Source organism: Erigeron canadensis, chromosome 7, assembly GCF_010389155.1.
Source record: "Erigeron canadensis isolate Cc75 chromosome 7, C_canadensis_v1, whole genome shotgun sequence".
NCBI classification, from domain to species: Eukaryota; Viridiplantae; Streptophyta; class Magnoliopsida; order Asterales; family Asteraceae; genus Erigeron; species Erigeron canadensis.
The window spans coordinates 7,448,204-7,461,606 of NC_057767.1; the positions used below are offsets into that span (position 1 = coordinate 7,448,204).

Sequence of the window (13,403 nt, forward strand, 5' to 3'; positions counted from 1 at the left end):
GTAAGTTTGTTTAGAAAATCAACATAGTCTTAAAATACGTATGCCGTCATTTTTTTCTATATAAAAGTACCTTGATGTATAAACATAGTAAACTATGCTACATCATATCAATTTCGATCTAGTCTTATACGTTTCCTTGCCAAATTTGAATTGCTTTGGGTTCGTGATGCAATCTAATATCCCAAGTTTATAAAGACTTCTTTACTTGTAAAATTGAGATTAACATGTTGAAATTTTTACTTGTCATTTTTGCTAACTAAAGTTAATTTATATCTTTTCAAACTTCATATAGCTATAGTGGTTCTATAGATTAAAAAAGAAAAACTAAGACCAAGCACTTTGAGTGCGATTTTATGAACAAGTTTAGAACAGAAGCTTGCATATTTTTACTGTAACAAAATAGTGATCGCCAAGAAGAAAAACTTTTATTAATTAAGTTGGTCATTTGTCGAAATTTTTTTTTTAGAGTGGGGATATCTTCATATTCATAACGTCAGATTCGTATTGGTAAATGTCTAGCGGAGATAGTAATTCTTTTATTTATGGTAGACTCAACCATGATAGCTGCAGTCCGATGCATATTCGATTTTTCGCCCTTCTCCTTTTACTATTCTTGGAATCCTGTGGAAACACAATTGGACCTCCAGTAAAACAATTTGAAGATAGTTCTTGGACTCAACTTGTTTCAAACCCAAACCAATTGATCCAAACAGATCTTTCAAACATGACCGTTCATTCTGTTCACTGAACCTTCCCTATGACCCTATCTTTTCCCCTTTATAAATCCCCCCAGTCTCCATTTCTTCGATTCTCCACACACTTTTCTTTTCTCTCTCCAAATCTCATCTCCATATTCTCCAAATCTCCAAAACCCTAAAAATCACCAAATTAAATATCCATCCAATCCTTTCTTTCCATTCCATCCATACATTATATATTCCATTTCTTTTCTCTCCTTATAATAACAAACATAACAAAAATGGCTATGGCATACAAAAAACCTACACCCGCCGCCACCACAACACCAATGACGTCATCCCAACCTCAAGTCATCCTAACCCAAGACGACCTCAAAAAAATCGCCGCATACAAAGCCGTAGAATTCGTTGAATCCAACATGATTCTCGGACTAGGAACCGGTTCAACCGCAAAACACGCAATAGACCGGATAGGCCAGTTACTAAAACAAGGCAAACTAAATAACATCATAGGAATCCCAACATCAAAACAAACACACCAACAAGCCTTATTGTAACAACCGTACTTTTAATATTATATATGTGCTAGTTAGGTTGTCTACGTTCCCGCAAGCCATAGTTATACTTGAAGCTAGTAGGTAATGCCCCAAATTAGTAATCTAATGCTAATGATATGTATAAGAATTTCCTAATGAAAATACCTCGGAACAAAAATTTTTAGAGGTGATCAATCGATACGATAATAATAACTTAAGACTCGCAAATTTAGATACCAATCAAATTCCTATGGAAAGCCCAACAAATCAAAAATATAACAACCATCCTAAAATTTATAATTATGAATTCCTATGTACAAAAATACTTGAATATAGATAAGTGTAAATATAAATATCTAAAATGAATGCAAGAATACAACTAAAGGGATAAAGTAATAATTTTGGGAATGCAAATGTATGTACACATACACACATACACGACACATGCATATTTGTATATACTAGGACACAACTAACTAACCTATATGTACAACTTAGTACATATGACTCATAGAAGACAAATGCATACACATATATGTACTTACACAACATTTTTATAAAAAAAAAAATGAGAGACTCTTCCTTTTCCCCCCCTCTTGGACCGGCCCACACACACACCCTCACACTTTCTCATTTCAAAAATTTACTTTTCATTTAATCATTCTTGAAACCCCCATTTTTCACACACACTTCACACACAATTTTCTCTCCACTCAAGAAACTCTTCTTTTCTCTTTTCTTCTCAAGATTTTCGGCCAACACCAAATCAAGGAGAAAAACATAACCAAAAATCAATTAAAACATATTAATAATAAGGGTTTTAGGCTAGATTATAAAAGGGATATAGTAAGCAAGGTTTAAGGGTTATATTAAGGTTGAAATAAGGGTTGTTGGAGCATCATTAGGCCACGAAATTTCTGCCATTTCTCATCAACAAAAACGTGTGCAACAAGGGTATATATCTTCATCTCTTTATTAGATTAATCTTATTCTTGTTCATATTAAAAAGGTTTTAACAAAAGATTGTGTTTCCTTCATGTTTTCTTTTGAATATACACTTGATGAGGGCAAAGTTGATAGGATCTTTCTTTCCATGCTCATGCATGTTGAATCCATGAAGAAAGATCCAAGGATTCAACTAGTTTAAGACCCGAAAGTGTGGATATAAGTTTAATAGTCTTTGATGTGATTTTTCCTTTGAAAGATGGCTATATTCATGCATATTATGAAAGTAATATTTCTGGAAATATTTATAAAAATATAGATTTTATTGATAAAGTATTGGATCTATAAAAGCTAGCATCAAAAAGGTGGATATGTGTTGATAGATTGTAAAGTAACTTTTTATATAAAAAGATGAACATGATGTATAAATATTTGTATATATTTCTAGAATATTTCATGAAAAATATATTTTTATGTTGATGGATTTTTGATAGTTAAATCTTTATGTTAAAAAGTATGGATTTTCATGGTCATATAGATTTAAGAAGGTTGGATTATTGTTTGGATTATGAGATGAAGCTAGGCTTGTCATAAGTGAAAAATGTGTTAAAATCAAAGTTAATATTCTGGAAAAATTATGGTAATAACAAAAATATGATTATGGAACCAAACAAGGCAAAATAGGCTTGAAATCGAAAACCGAAAACTTGTTAAAATGCATTTTGAGCACACACATGCACCATAACTATATGACCATGAAAATGTGATGAACATACTGGAAATATGACATATTAAAAGTATAAAACTCAAGTCATTTGATGCATGGCAAGAATAAGCTCAAAAATAGTCTTTTCGGGTCAAATAATCACCAACCGAAAGCACAAAATTGCACATAGCACACCACCACCACAATCACGACTTAGGTCATCAAATATGATGGACATTCTGGACAAAATGAAATAAGAACAAAAATCCCTTTTGAAGCATTTAAATTGGTTGAGAAATGAGGCAAAAATCACTATTTCGGTAAACGATTTTATATTTAAAAGTCCTCAAAATTATAAGAACACAAGAGAGATTGGATGGTTACAAATTTTTATTGATAAAATTTGCCTAAAAAGCGCCTGGGATTTTAGACAAAAACTCTTGTGATGATTTCTAAATGTTTTTATAATTTAGTGAATTTAAAAGGGATTTTAAAGAATAAATAAATCAATAATAAATTATATAAATCATGAACTTTGACAAAATCACATAAATAGGATTAAAATAACTTAAACCTACTGGAGAAAAGTAATTTCAAGGAAAGAACCAAGTTTTACATAATCTAAGAATAACTAATTAAGTTAAAAATCACTAATTAATCACTATTATTAAATAAATAAGTAATAAAGCTTAAATAAATAAATAAATAAATAATATTACAAGTTTAAAAGCATAATACTCAGTAGATAATCAAAATATAATTATCTATAAATTTTAAAGGTAATTTAAGAACCTAAGAATAATTATAAGGAATTATTTAATTAATTAATGAATAAATGGAAGAAATAATTAATTAAATAATAATAAATCAAGGAAATTAATATAAATCAGAAAATATATTTTAAAATCCAAAATACTACTGTACCAATATCAAATAATAGTACAAAGCAAAGTGTGCAAAAGAAATCTCGCGAATCAAAGCCGAATCACCGAAATTCCAACAAACACGCAAAAACGCTTAACGCAAAAACTACTCTTACCATCAATTCCAATTTAACCAAACATCTTGAACATCATAATACACTTTGATTCCATAATTAAGTAACAACCAAAGATAGGCAAGCCTACTAGCATAAATCTCATGATCTAGTTCACTAGTTCATGTAACACGCACTTACGTTGTGTATATTTGAATGCCATGGTTTAGGCTTGCTTGGGGAACGACATCACTAGGCACACATCTCGTATTTGATCAGTCCCCATTACTCTCAAATCAAGTGAGTCATAGCCCCCTTTCAAACTCTTTTATGTGTTTTACTTTCGGGGTGAAAAGCATGATACATGAAACTACTTTCTATATATGCAATGTTTCTTGAAAGAGAGTTGTTATATGAAATGATTCTTGATATATGAGTATGAAATAAAATTGTTTCGTATGTTCATGAAAATAAAGGATTTATGTGATGAGCTTGAGTTCTGTCAAACCGCGGCGTTCGGTATACTACTATTTACTCCGAAAGTGGAGGCCTGTAGTAAGTTAGTTGCGCAACTAGGTTTCGTCCGCCCACCCAAAGCGTACCGTTGGAAGGTTGGTTGCCTTCGTGACAACCTCCACTTCTAGTCTGGCCCCGGGTGTTCTAACTACCTTAAGATAATCGGGCGTCTCCATGGCACGACCCATTATCATCATTGTTATTATTATTACGGCACTTGATTGACAGCTTGTGCTATGAAATGAATTATTGAATTGTAATCGGACTTGAATAAAATGGTAGTAGTAGTGGCTCAAATCTATACTCATCTAAGATAATGGAAGTAGACCCTTGTGGTCATATGACAAGGATTTATTTATATGGGTTAAAATTGAGTTGAACGAACGATTATCAAAGGATGAATTGGAAATGTTCATGGAAGTTGGTGATTCCTAATTTATTTTGTGATGATGTGTATATATGCGTATTGTATTAGTTAAAAACCTATGAACTCACTCAACTCTCGTAGTTGACACTTTTTCTCTATGCTTTTCAGGTTTAGAGCAGTAGGTTTGCTTATGGACCGCTTTTGGACTTGGTGTTTGCATGGTGAACGAAGACTTGTAATGCAAACAAGTTTATCTTTTATTCGGATTTGGACTTATGTTATGATTTTTAACACTTTACTTTGAACTATGTAATCGTTTAATTTGGAATGGTTTTAAGACTTTAATTAAGATGTTTTCCATTTAATCTTTTGTACCATGTCGTTCTGTGGCATCTCGTGTTTCCGCCGTAGTCGGGGTGTTACACTTATCATTAAACATCCCATTATCCGACATAGATACCCACCCAGTTCTAGATTTAGCCATTGATGGGGCAGACGAAGTTGACCCGGATATGAATCTGGTAAAAGGTCGGGGCGGGTCGCTGCTCCGAGAAAAAATGATTGAAGGATGTTGCAAGAAATTTGTTGTTATTGTTGATGAAAGTAAATTAGTTGATTATGTGGGTGGAAGTGGATTAGCTATGCCGGTTGAAATTGTGCCATTTTGTTGGAAATTTACTTGTAAGAAATTGGAAAATTTATTTGTTGGTAGTGGATGTGTCGCTAAGTTGAGATGTGACGGAAATAGTGACCCTTTTGTGACGGATAATGGGAATTATATAATTGATTTGTATTTTAAGAAAGATATTGGGGATTTGAAAGAAGCTGGGGATAAGATTTTGAGACTTGCAGGTGTTGTTGAACATGGGATGTTTATTGATATGGCTACTACTTTGATTGTAGCCAGTGAGATGGGCGTGACTGTTAGGCATAAGTAGAAGTAATGTTTTTTTGCTAACTTTTTATATTATTATTAATGTTTTATCTTATAATTATTTTTTTATTTTTAATTTAATGAATTAATTTTTGATAAGTTGAAAGCATGTTTTGCTTCATAGTATTGGTTGGTATGTTGCTGGCCTTGGTATACAAGAATTTATATATTTGTGTTGTTGCATTCTACAATTAACAAGTTGGAATTCATAAATTATATGGCATATTCTGGTATAAAAACCTTTTGTTTGTTTTGTTTTTGGACATGTTAGATTTTAGTGAAATCGGGAATAGTTTTATATAGGAAATGTAACTAGTTTTGTTTATAGATGTCATTTTCACTTTGAATAGGGACAAGTCTTATTGAGTAACTTGAAATACATTGGATAGAATCTCGGTGAAAGTTTTTATCGAATTTGGTGTTGATGTATTTGCATTGGGGGCTGATTTTTACAGTATTCGTTAACGGAAACGTAAGTAGGACAATTTTGCACTTACACACATGACACAGGTTTTTGCTTTTCACAGTTGTAGAACTTTATTTCTCTTTCTATCAGTTGAAAATGATAGAACCTAAACATACAATACAACTATATACTACTCGTATATATTAATTTCGAAGCCAGCCAACATTTTTTTTTTCCAAACATTCTATGGAATCATCTTATATGGCTTTGATTCAGCCAAAATTCATCAAATATATAGCAGCAACTATAGATCTCAAATTCCCACCCATACAAACTGGCACTGCCTGGATTTGATGGGAGTATTATGTTGTCCAAGTTTGGCTACTAAAGTACTCAATGTAATATTTAGTTGATAAGTGAGGGCAGTAGTGTCTTTTTATTAATGTTTCCGTGATTGAATAAAAATCTGTAGTGTAAAAATAAGCGTCCATTTGCATTGGACGTTTGTATCAAGAGCCCGTTCAGCGTACCAAAATCATGTTGGTTTGATAGATTTGATCGGTTTTGCTGTTCATGTGTAGATGAGTTGAATACACTGTATATTTCATGGTCTTTGTTGAAGTTTGGGTCCTAAACATCTAGGGATGCTGAAGTTAATAACAAAGCACATAAGTCAAAACAAAATGATCATGGTTTTCTGAAAGGGTGAACGATACAAACATCTAAATACATTAATGCCAAAATAAGACACATTTGATAGAAACTTTAACCCAGAATTTACATAAATTTGGATTCTAATCCAATGTATTTAAATATTTGTGTTCCAACTTGTTCGTAGAAATCATTTTAGGACGCTTCTAAATCTCTTTTATTGATCATCTTCGTATGAGAGTTCAATATATATAGGAACCATGGGCTTTGTTTAATTTCTGTTGTCCTGAACTTTTGAGCTGAGACGAATTCATAAGATTTTGCTTTTTATTCCAACTTGTTTATAAAAATCATTTCAGGACTTGGAAGCATATTTGTTACATCCAACTACTTTTTGGTTCTCTTTCTTCTCATTGCTACATTGCTTGTGTTTTTCACTCGCTTTCAAGAACACATATGAGTCTATGATTCTTCGTGGCATTGAAATCTGGTTCAGCTGTTGCACAGTTTATGTTCTTTTGATTGTATTGAGTTTATCTTTTGACAAACCATATTACACCTTATGTCCCTGCAAATGTTCTTGCATCATTTTACATGTGTCTGGACATAGACCTGAGTTTTGCTTTATAGTATATAAGTTATCTCGTAAATGTAACTTCTATATATGCATGTACAGATGCTGGGGTGGTATATCTGCAATACAACTTATAGTTACCATCATAATAACAGAGTTTTATCATAGTTCAACCTTTTCCATTATGTCAATTAATTTTACCTTTTTTCTATACTAATCTGTAAACAGCTATCAAAAAGAAAAAAAAAATGTACTCCAACACATGAATATGTTATACCGAACTTATTGCACAATTGATTTTTTTTTTTCTTTATCTCAGCTTCTGCTCATGATTGATGATTGACAAGAAGTTAGGCGGTTGATATATCTCGTCTATCTGAGAATTCTTTAGTGAAATATCTGCAAAAGCTATTCTTATCCTTGCACCTTAATGAAAATGGCCTTTTAATCTTTCTGTTGCTTTCTGGAGTTCTGGTGGCCTTTTAACTCTGGAAGTTGTTGGAGCTGTTACACGATCTAAAGTAATCTCAAGGTCTTCCTATTGATAACCATGAGCCACATAATGGCTTATCTTCTGAAAAACCACATGACAAACAGAGACCCTGTGACGGTAGCTCTAATCTTCCATGTGCACAAGAAGAAATGCCCGCTCCCAGGTCGAGGTTAGACAGATTCTCCCTGTTAATTTGTAGTTCGAAAGGGACTGTGTTCTTTATTTATACCTCGAGTTTTCTGACTTCTAAGTCATGCCAATCTTTTTGAGTTTTCAGGGTTATTGGACCTGCAATGATATCCATCGAATTGCTTGCTACAGCAACTAATTTGAACCGAAGCAGAAGCTGAGTTAATTTATGTCAGTTTTTGTTGATGGTTATCCTGTTTAATGGCAGCAATTAAAGGCATTTAGACATTTAGTATTCAGAAACAAAATGCACAATTTTCAAAAAGCACCACTAAATTATGAGAAATATTGTGCAGTAGATGCAATGGGATCTACTGAATGCAGGTATGTTTTAGTTTAAAGCGTTTTGTTAGTGGTTATTGTCTTGAAAAAGGCTACTAAAATGTGATCTGATTTTACTATTATGAGTTACCAACTTGGTTTTCACTCACGGAAAGATAAGAGAATTCCAAACGCTTTGATTTTAGGTAACTTTGTCGGGTAACAAGTTTTCTGGGTGCCACTTCATGAGAAAAGAAAAAAAAAACTCTTAACATCGCCATACTATCTGATGTGTCGTTTCTAACTTGTTTGGGATACCTTAAAAAGCAAGTTTCAATCTGATAGTTTAACTCAACTTAGATGGAATTAGAACTCTATATGATAATAAACAGACATAATGTTACTTTTATAAGCAATTAGCCTTTTTAGGAATGTATTAAAGCAAAATTTACACTAAGTTGGACTGGACTACTGGAGGTCGTAAATGGTGTTTACGTTATTTCCTTAGAAATGAAGATGTCACTTATATAACGACGGAGGATGAATATGGTCGTCCTTTGAAGCTGGATTATGAGGGTGGGTAGTGGGTTATATTGTTGCTATGATTCATGGAACATATTTTAGAGAGAAAACTGGACTGGATAGCATTAAACGAAACCTTTTCCTTAAGTATACTGTTAAGCGGGTTGATTGGAGTGACCCCATTGTACCTCTTAAAATCTTTATGCTTGATGACACTCATACTTGGCAGCACACACAGGAATCCATGTGCCTTGTAAGTTAATGACACTTTGTCATTTGACATACTAATAACTTATGGAAGCTCAACTTATTTTTGTTTAAAACTTTTGAAGCTTTTATCTGCCTTGGTAAATTGCCTTGAGCTTTTTGACTATGACTTTCACCACTTCTTTAAAAAACTGAAAATCATGCAAAGAAAAAAGATAAACTGTCTCTTGTTAGATTACTAATTAAACTGTCTTTGTACAGATTGAGTATAATATTGAACAATCCACCACTGGAGGGGCTAATGATAATTTTTTGGGTAATAGGGGTTTACCCTGGTTAGATTACTAATAATAATTTCACTAGCACTAGAAGATCAAATATCAGTTTTTATAAACTAAAGTGTGAATTCATGAATTGTAAATACTCACGCAGTTATATAGATTGCTTTTAGGAGAAGCAGACAGGATCCAGCAATTCAATGGAAGGTTGTTTGCATTGCAAGACGAGCCAGCGGTTTCTTGTGTATGATTGTCCCACAGTGATACATCTGGTTCAGCCCAGGCTACAGCATTTAGTGATTTTTGTCTAAAGGATTATGACTTAGTTTCTGTCCCAGATGTTTTTTACCGCTGTATATCTAAGTCTTTGAAAGAGACGAGTTTCTAACTCATGACTGATGGGATATCTTCTTTTTTCTGCAACTATAATCGAGTATTAATTTTCCACCAAGTTTTGCTGGTGTGGTAGACAATCAGATGGATATATGGATGGCATTAGAGTAACCTTTTAAATACTGGTGTGATAAGATATCTCTTTTATCAAGTTTAGATTGCTACCTTCTTATAAGATTAGACTCTCGAGAAGGAAGTGCAAAAAACCAGATAATGGCCATAATGCAACTAATCAAGAAGATAATGTTTTATTAACCTACTTTTGAGCATTCAGTTCCAAAGAAACCTTCTAAATTGCTTAATTCAAAGAGTTTATATTACCCATGTACTAAGATATCTCTTTTAGCAAGTTTAGCTTGCTACCTATTTATAAAACTAGACCACAGAAAATATATGTTTGTAGTCCTTTTGAAACCAATCCAACCCGTTCGACCCGCATATGAAAACTACCCATCTTACCCGAATACATTCTGATATGCTACCCAGGCTCACCACTCTACCCATTTTACCATCTCATAAAAGTGGAACCAATCCGCTTTGACATATACTAAAATCGACTGTTTGACCCGTATCATAACCTCATCTGCCTGTAGGACATACTATTCTTGAGAGCTACAAAAGAATAGTGTAAAGTTTGGCGCAGACAGTAATGTCATGAATTAAAGATTTAATGCATGAAGATAATGCTGTCCAAAATCCACCAGGATATCTGAAAAGAAACTTTCATAAAGATTCAGCTTTAAAGGCATCCGGGAATTGAAATCTCAATGCAAAAGAAGAGATGAAGAAAAGCATATTTTCTGATGCTCCAACTTCAATAACATTATCCGTGTTCAAATGTTGGACTTACAAACATACGAAAACGACTCAAAAGAAGAATTGTCTAATGGAAATGAACCCAGACCATGATCAAACAACTATCAGCTACACACAAGAAACTTTCATATCTAAAAAGCTCGAAGCGTTAGAGGGGAGAAGTCCATCGGTGCACCAGCAAAGGGACCTCAACCTAGTCTAGAAATGAATTTTGCACTATACCAGATAATTAAGTGCTAATCTTGTTGCAACATACGGTATTAACTTTCACATTGGTAAAAAATATATGTAACCCTAAACATTCCTTTCAGCTTTCATCTCAAAACGACTCAAACGCAGGTAGCAAAATGGTCAGGTTGAGTAACCAGTTAAATTGGGTTGTTGAAATGGGTCGTTTTTGTATGTATTCAGTATTTATATCTAGATGTTGCTGGTTCAAACTATCTTTAGGTTTTACTTGTTATTGCGTATTTATTATAATTTGTGTTGGTGGATGATTACTCGTGGGGAAAAGTCGGATGGAATTACATGAACTGATTCTTGTATTTCGTCGATGTAAGCCTTCCCATGGATACATATTTTGACAGCCAATGAATCATTTTAGTTTCTGTGCATATACAAATACAACCTGTTTGTATCTCTTTCATTTCAGAACCTTATCGAGCATCAGTTTAAGTGGCGAGCTGTTTGGAGACATTGGACACTTATCTGAATTGCAAACCTTGTATGTCTCCTCAACCATTTTTTCAGCATCTTCAAATCTCCACAGCAACATTTTGTTATCAAACGCTTATGTTATTCTGTTATATATTTACAAGAATTGTTATCAAATGTAGGGATTTATGAGTCTAAGTGCTTTTAACTAATCTTCATGGGTTAGCTAAAACAAATCACTTTCGGATTACTTTTTAATTGGATAATGAGATTAACTTAAGTCTAAAATGATGCTTAATATCATTAAAACTGTTCTGTGAAACGTCACTACATGTTTTGTTGAAACTGTAAATATTATACCAATTCTAACTTACTCCTAAATTAATCCACATATTCCTAAATACACCTTTGGTAGACACATTCCCCTCAAAAGAGCCTATATTTTTACCGAATGAAGTTCCTCACATTGGCGAAACATCACTGTGTAAAGATGTGTGGGCCCGTCCCGTCCGACCCGTACAAAGCCGTCAGGAGAAAACCACATTGTGGAAACCCACTAACCATATGCAATAGGTGAATACCATTACGAGTATTTTCTAAGATTTCATAAAATACATTAATATTAATTCATTCAATTTATTTATTTTTTTCTACGTGTGAATCATCGATGCACATCTTGAAAATAGAAGCATCATAAAGATATTACTGTAACATATGTGTCGGTGACATAAGTTAAAAAAACCTTTATATAAAAATATTTTGAAATGAAGATCATCGGAAAGTAGATAAAAAAAAAAAAAAAGTTCTTGGTCATTTAAGTTGGAGCATGAAACTGTCGATGATAATAATCATACAATAAACCACATGAACTATTTTGTATATATTGAAAGCTTAATATAAAAACTTTTTTTAACGTAATTTGTATATATAACCTAATGATCACTAAATTAACCAACTCAATAACAAAGGAAATTGGAAACTATATTCATCGACTTTATAAATTCATGTCGTCAAACATCAAAATGATAATTATAAATAAATAAATAAAAGTAAGATCGTACAAAGTAAACCTTAAAGGCCAATGCGATCAACAGAAAGGAATTTATCGGCTTGATTGATTGTGTATTTGTGTTGGTTCAGAGGTCAAGTCCAGGGCCTTTTTCCAAAAGTCATAGTCAATTGTCTGCGTTTAATATAATTATAAAATCCAATAGAATAAAATGCCCATTATCGCGAGTCGACGCAACTATATATAGTTAATTTTTGAACGGCGCAGTAAATAACATCTTAAAATATTTTTAATTTTTTTTTTTGATATTTTAAAGTTTTAATTTTAATACATACCAAAGAGTAGTTAAAAAAATTCTAAAATACTTTATGACATAATATAGATAATTACAAATTTTGGAAAATGATTACTCGTATTATTATTATTTGGTTAATGGATATAACTTTGAGAAATAAAAATCAAACTCCCCGTGTCATATAGAGTCAAAGTATTTCATATCTATCACTTTTTTTTTTTTTTGTAACACTTTTGGTGGGTCTAAAAACATATTTTCATTCCAACTTTATAAAAAAAAAAAAAAAACTTATATCTAAACTCATCCTAAAGAGGAAATGGACTGTTTAAACCAACCACAATAAATGGTCCATCTTGAATAGGACCAACTAGGAGTTGCTTTTTGCTTTAATATTTCTAGTTTTTTGCTAATAGTCTCTCCTTGGTGTTTAAACATTCTAAGGTTTCATGTAATTATAACTAGTTTTATTTCACAATTTTTCTAATAAAAGTTTTCGTTAGTCGTTTAAAAAAAAGGACTTGCGAAGAGTGTAAGGACGGTAGAAGGCTTTTGAAACTTGGGAACAAAACTACCGACGAATATATTTTGACTTTGGCTTTGTTCGTATAATTGTATCTATGTAAAAATTTTCATTAAACTACCTCCAACTATGTTATGTTCGTACAATTTGAACACTTTTTATTCTTTTGACATGTGTATATCTTTTATATGCTAACACACTGCTCACCACAACATGGAGAGCACCATTTCAGATGGGTAGTCGGTTGTCTAAACCGAATCCCATTATCTGGCTGCCAAGGAAAAACCCACTTAACCTCCCTAACTTTTGGGGAATTAATAGAGGAGCGAAACTCGCCAAAGCAAGAATCGAACCCTCACCGGGTATTCTCAACCAGCTGGGCTGCCATGCATCACTAGATAATTTGAACACTTTTTAACTGAATTAAGTTACCGCGGGTGTATTCCGAATTTCCGAT

At 32.8% G+C, this 13,403-nt stretch overlaps 1 protein-coding gene across 1 annotated transcript; it reads left to right on the forward strand.

Annotated features, from left to right (window-relative positions):
• The first annotated feature begins 818 nt into the window (after positions 1-818).
• LOC122608351 (probable ribose-5-phosphate isomerase 2) lies at positions 819-9,710 on the forward strand. Its single transcript, XM_043781445.1, has 5 exons — positions 819-1,245; positions 5,169-5,684; positions 7,629-7,971; positions 8,080-8,315; positions 9,414-9,710. Exons 1-2 carry the CDS (start codon positions 980-982, stop codon positions 5,680-5,682), a joined length of 780 nt encoding a protein of 259 aa, XP_043637380.1. The 5' UTR covers positions 819-979; the 3' UTR covers positions 5,683-5,684; positions 7,629-7,971; positions 8,080-8,315; positions 9,414-9,710.
• Positions 9,711-13,403: the final 3,693 nt, after the last annotated feature.

Coding starts and splice junctions, on each gene's coding strand:
- LOC122608351 (XM_043781445.1), top strand. CDS start 980: ATGGCTATGGCATACAAAAAACCTACACCCGCCGCCACCACAACACCA. Junction 1,246..5,168: donor AAACAAACACACCAACAAGC/CTTATTGTAACA, acceptor CGGGGTGTTACA/CTTATCATTAAACATCCCAT.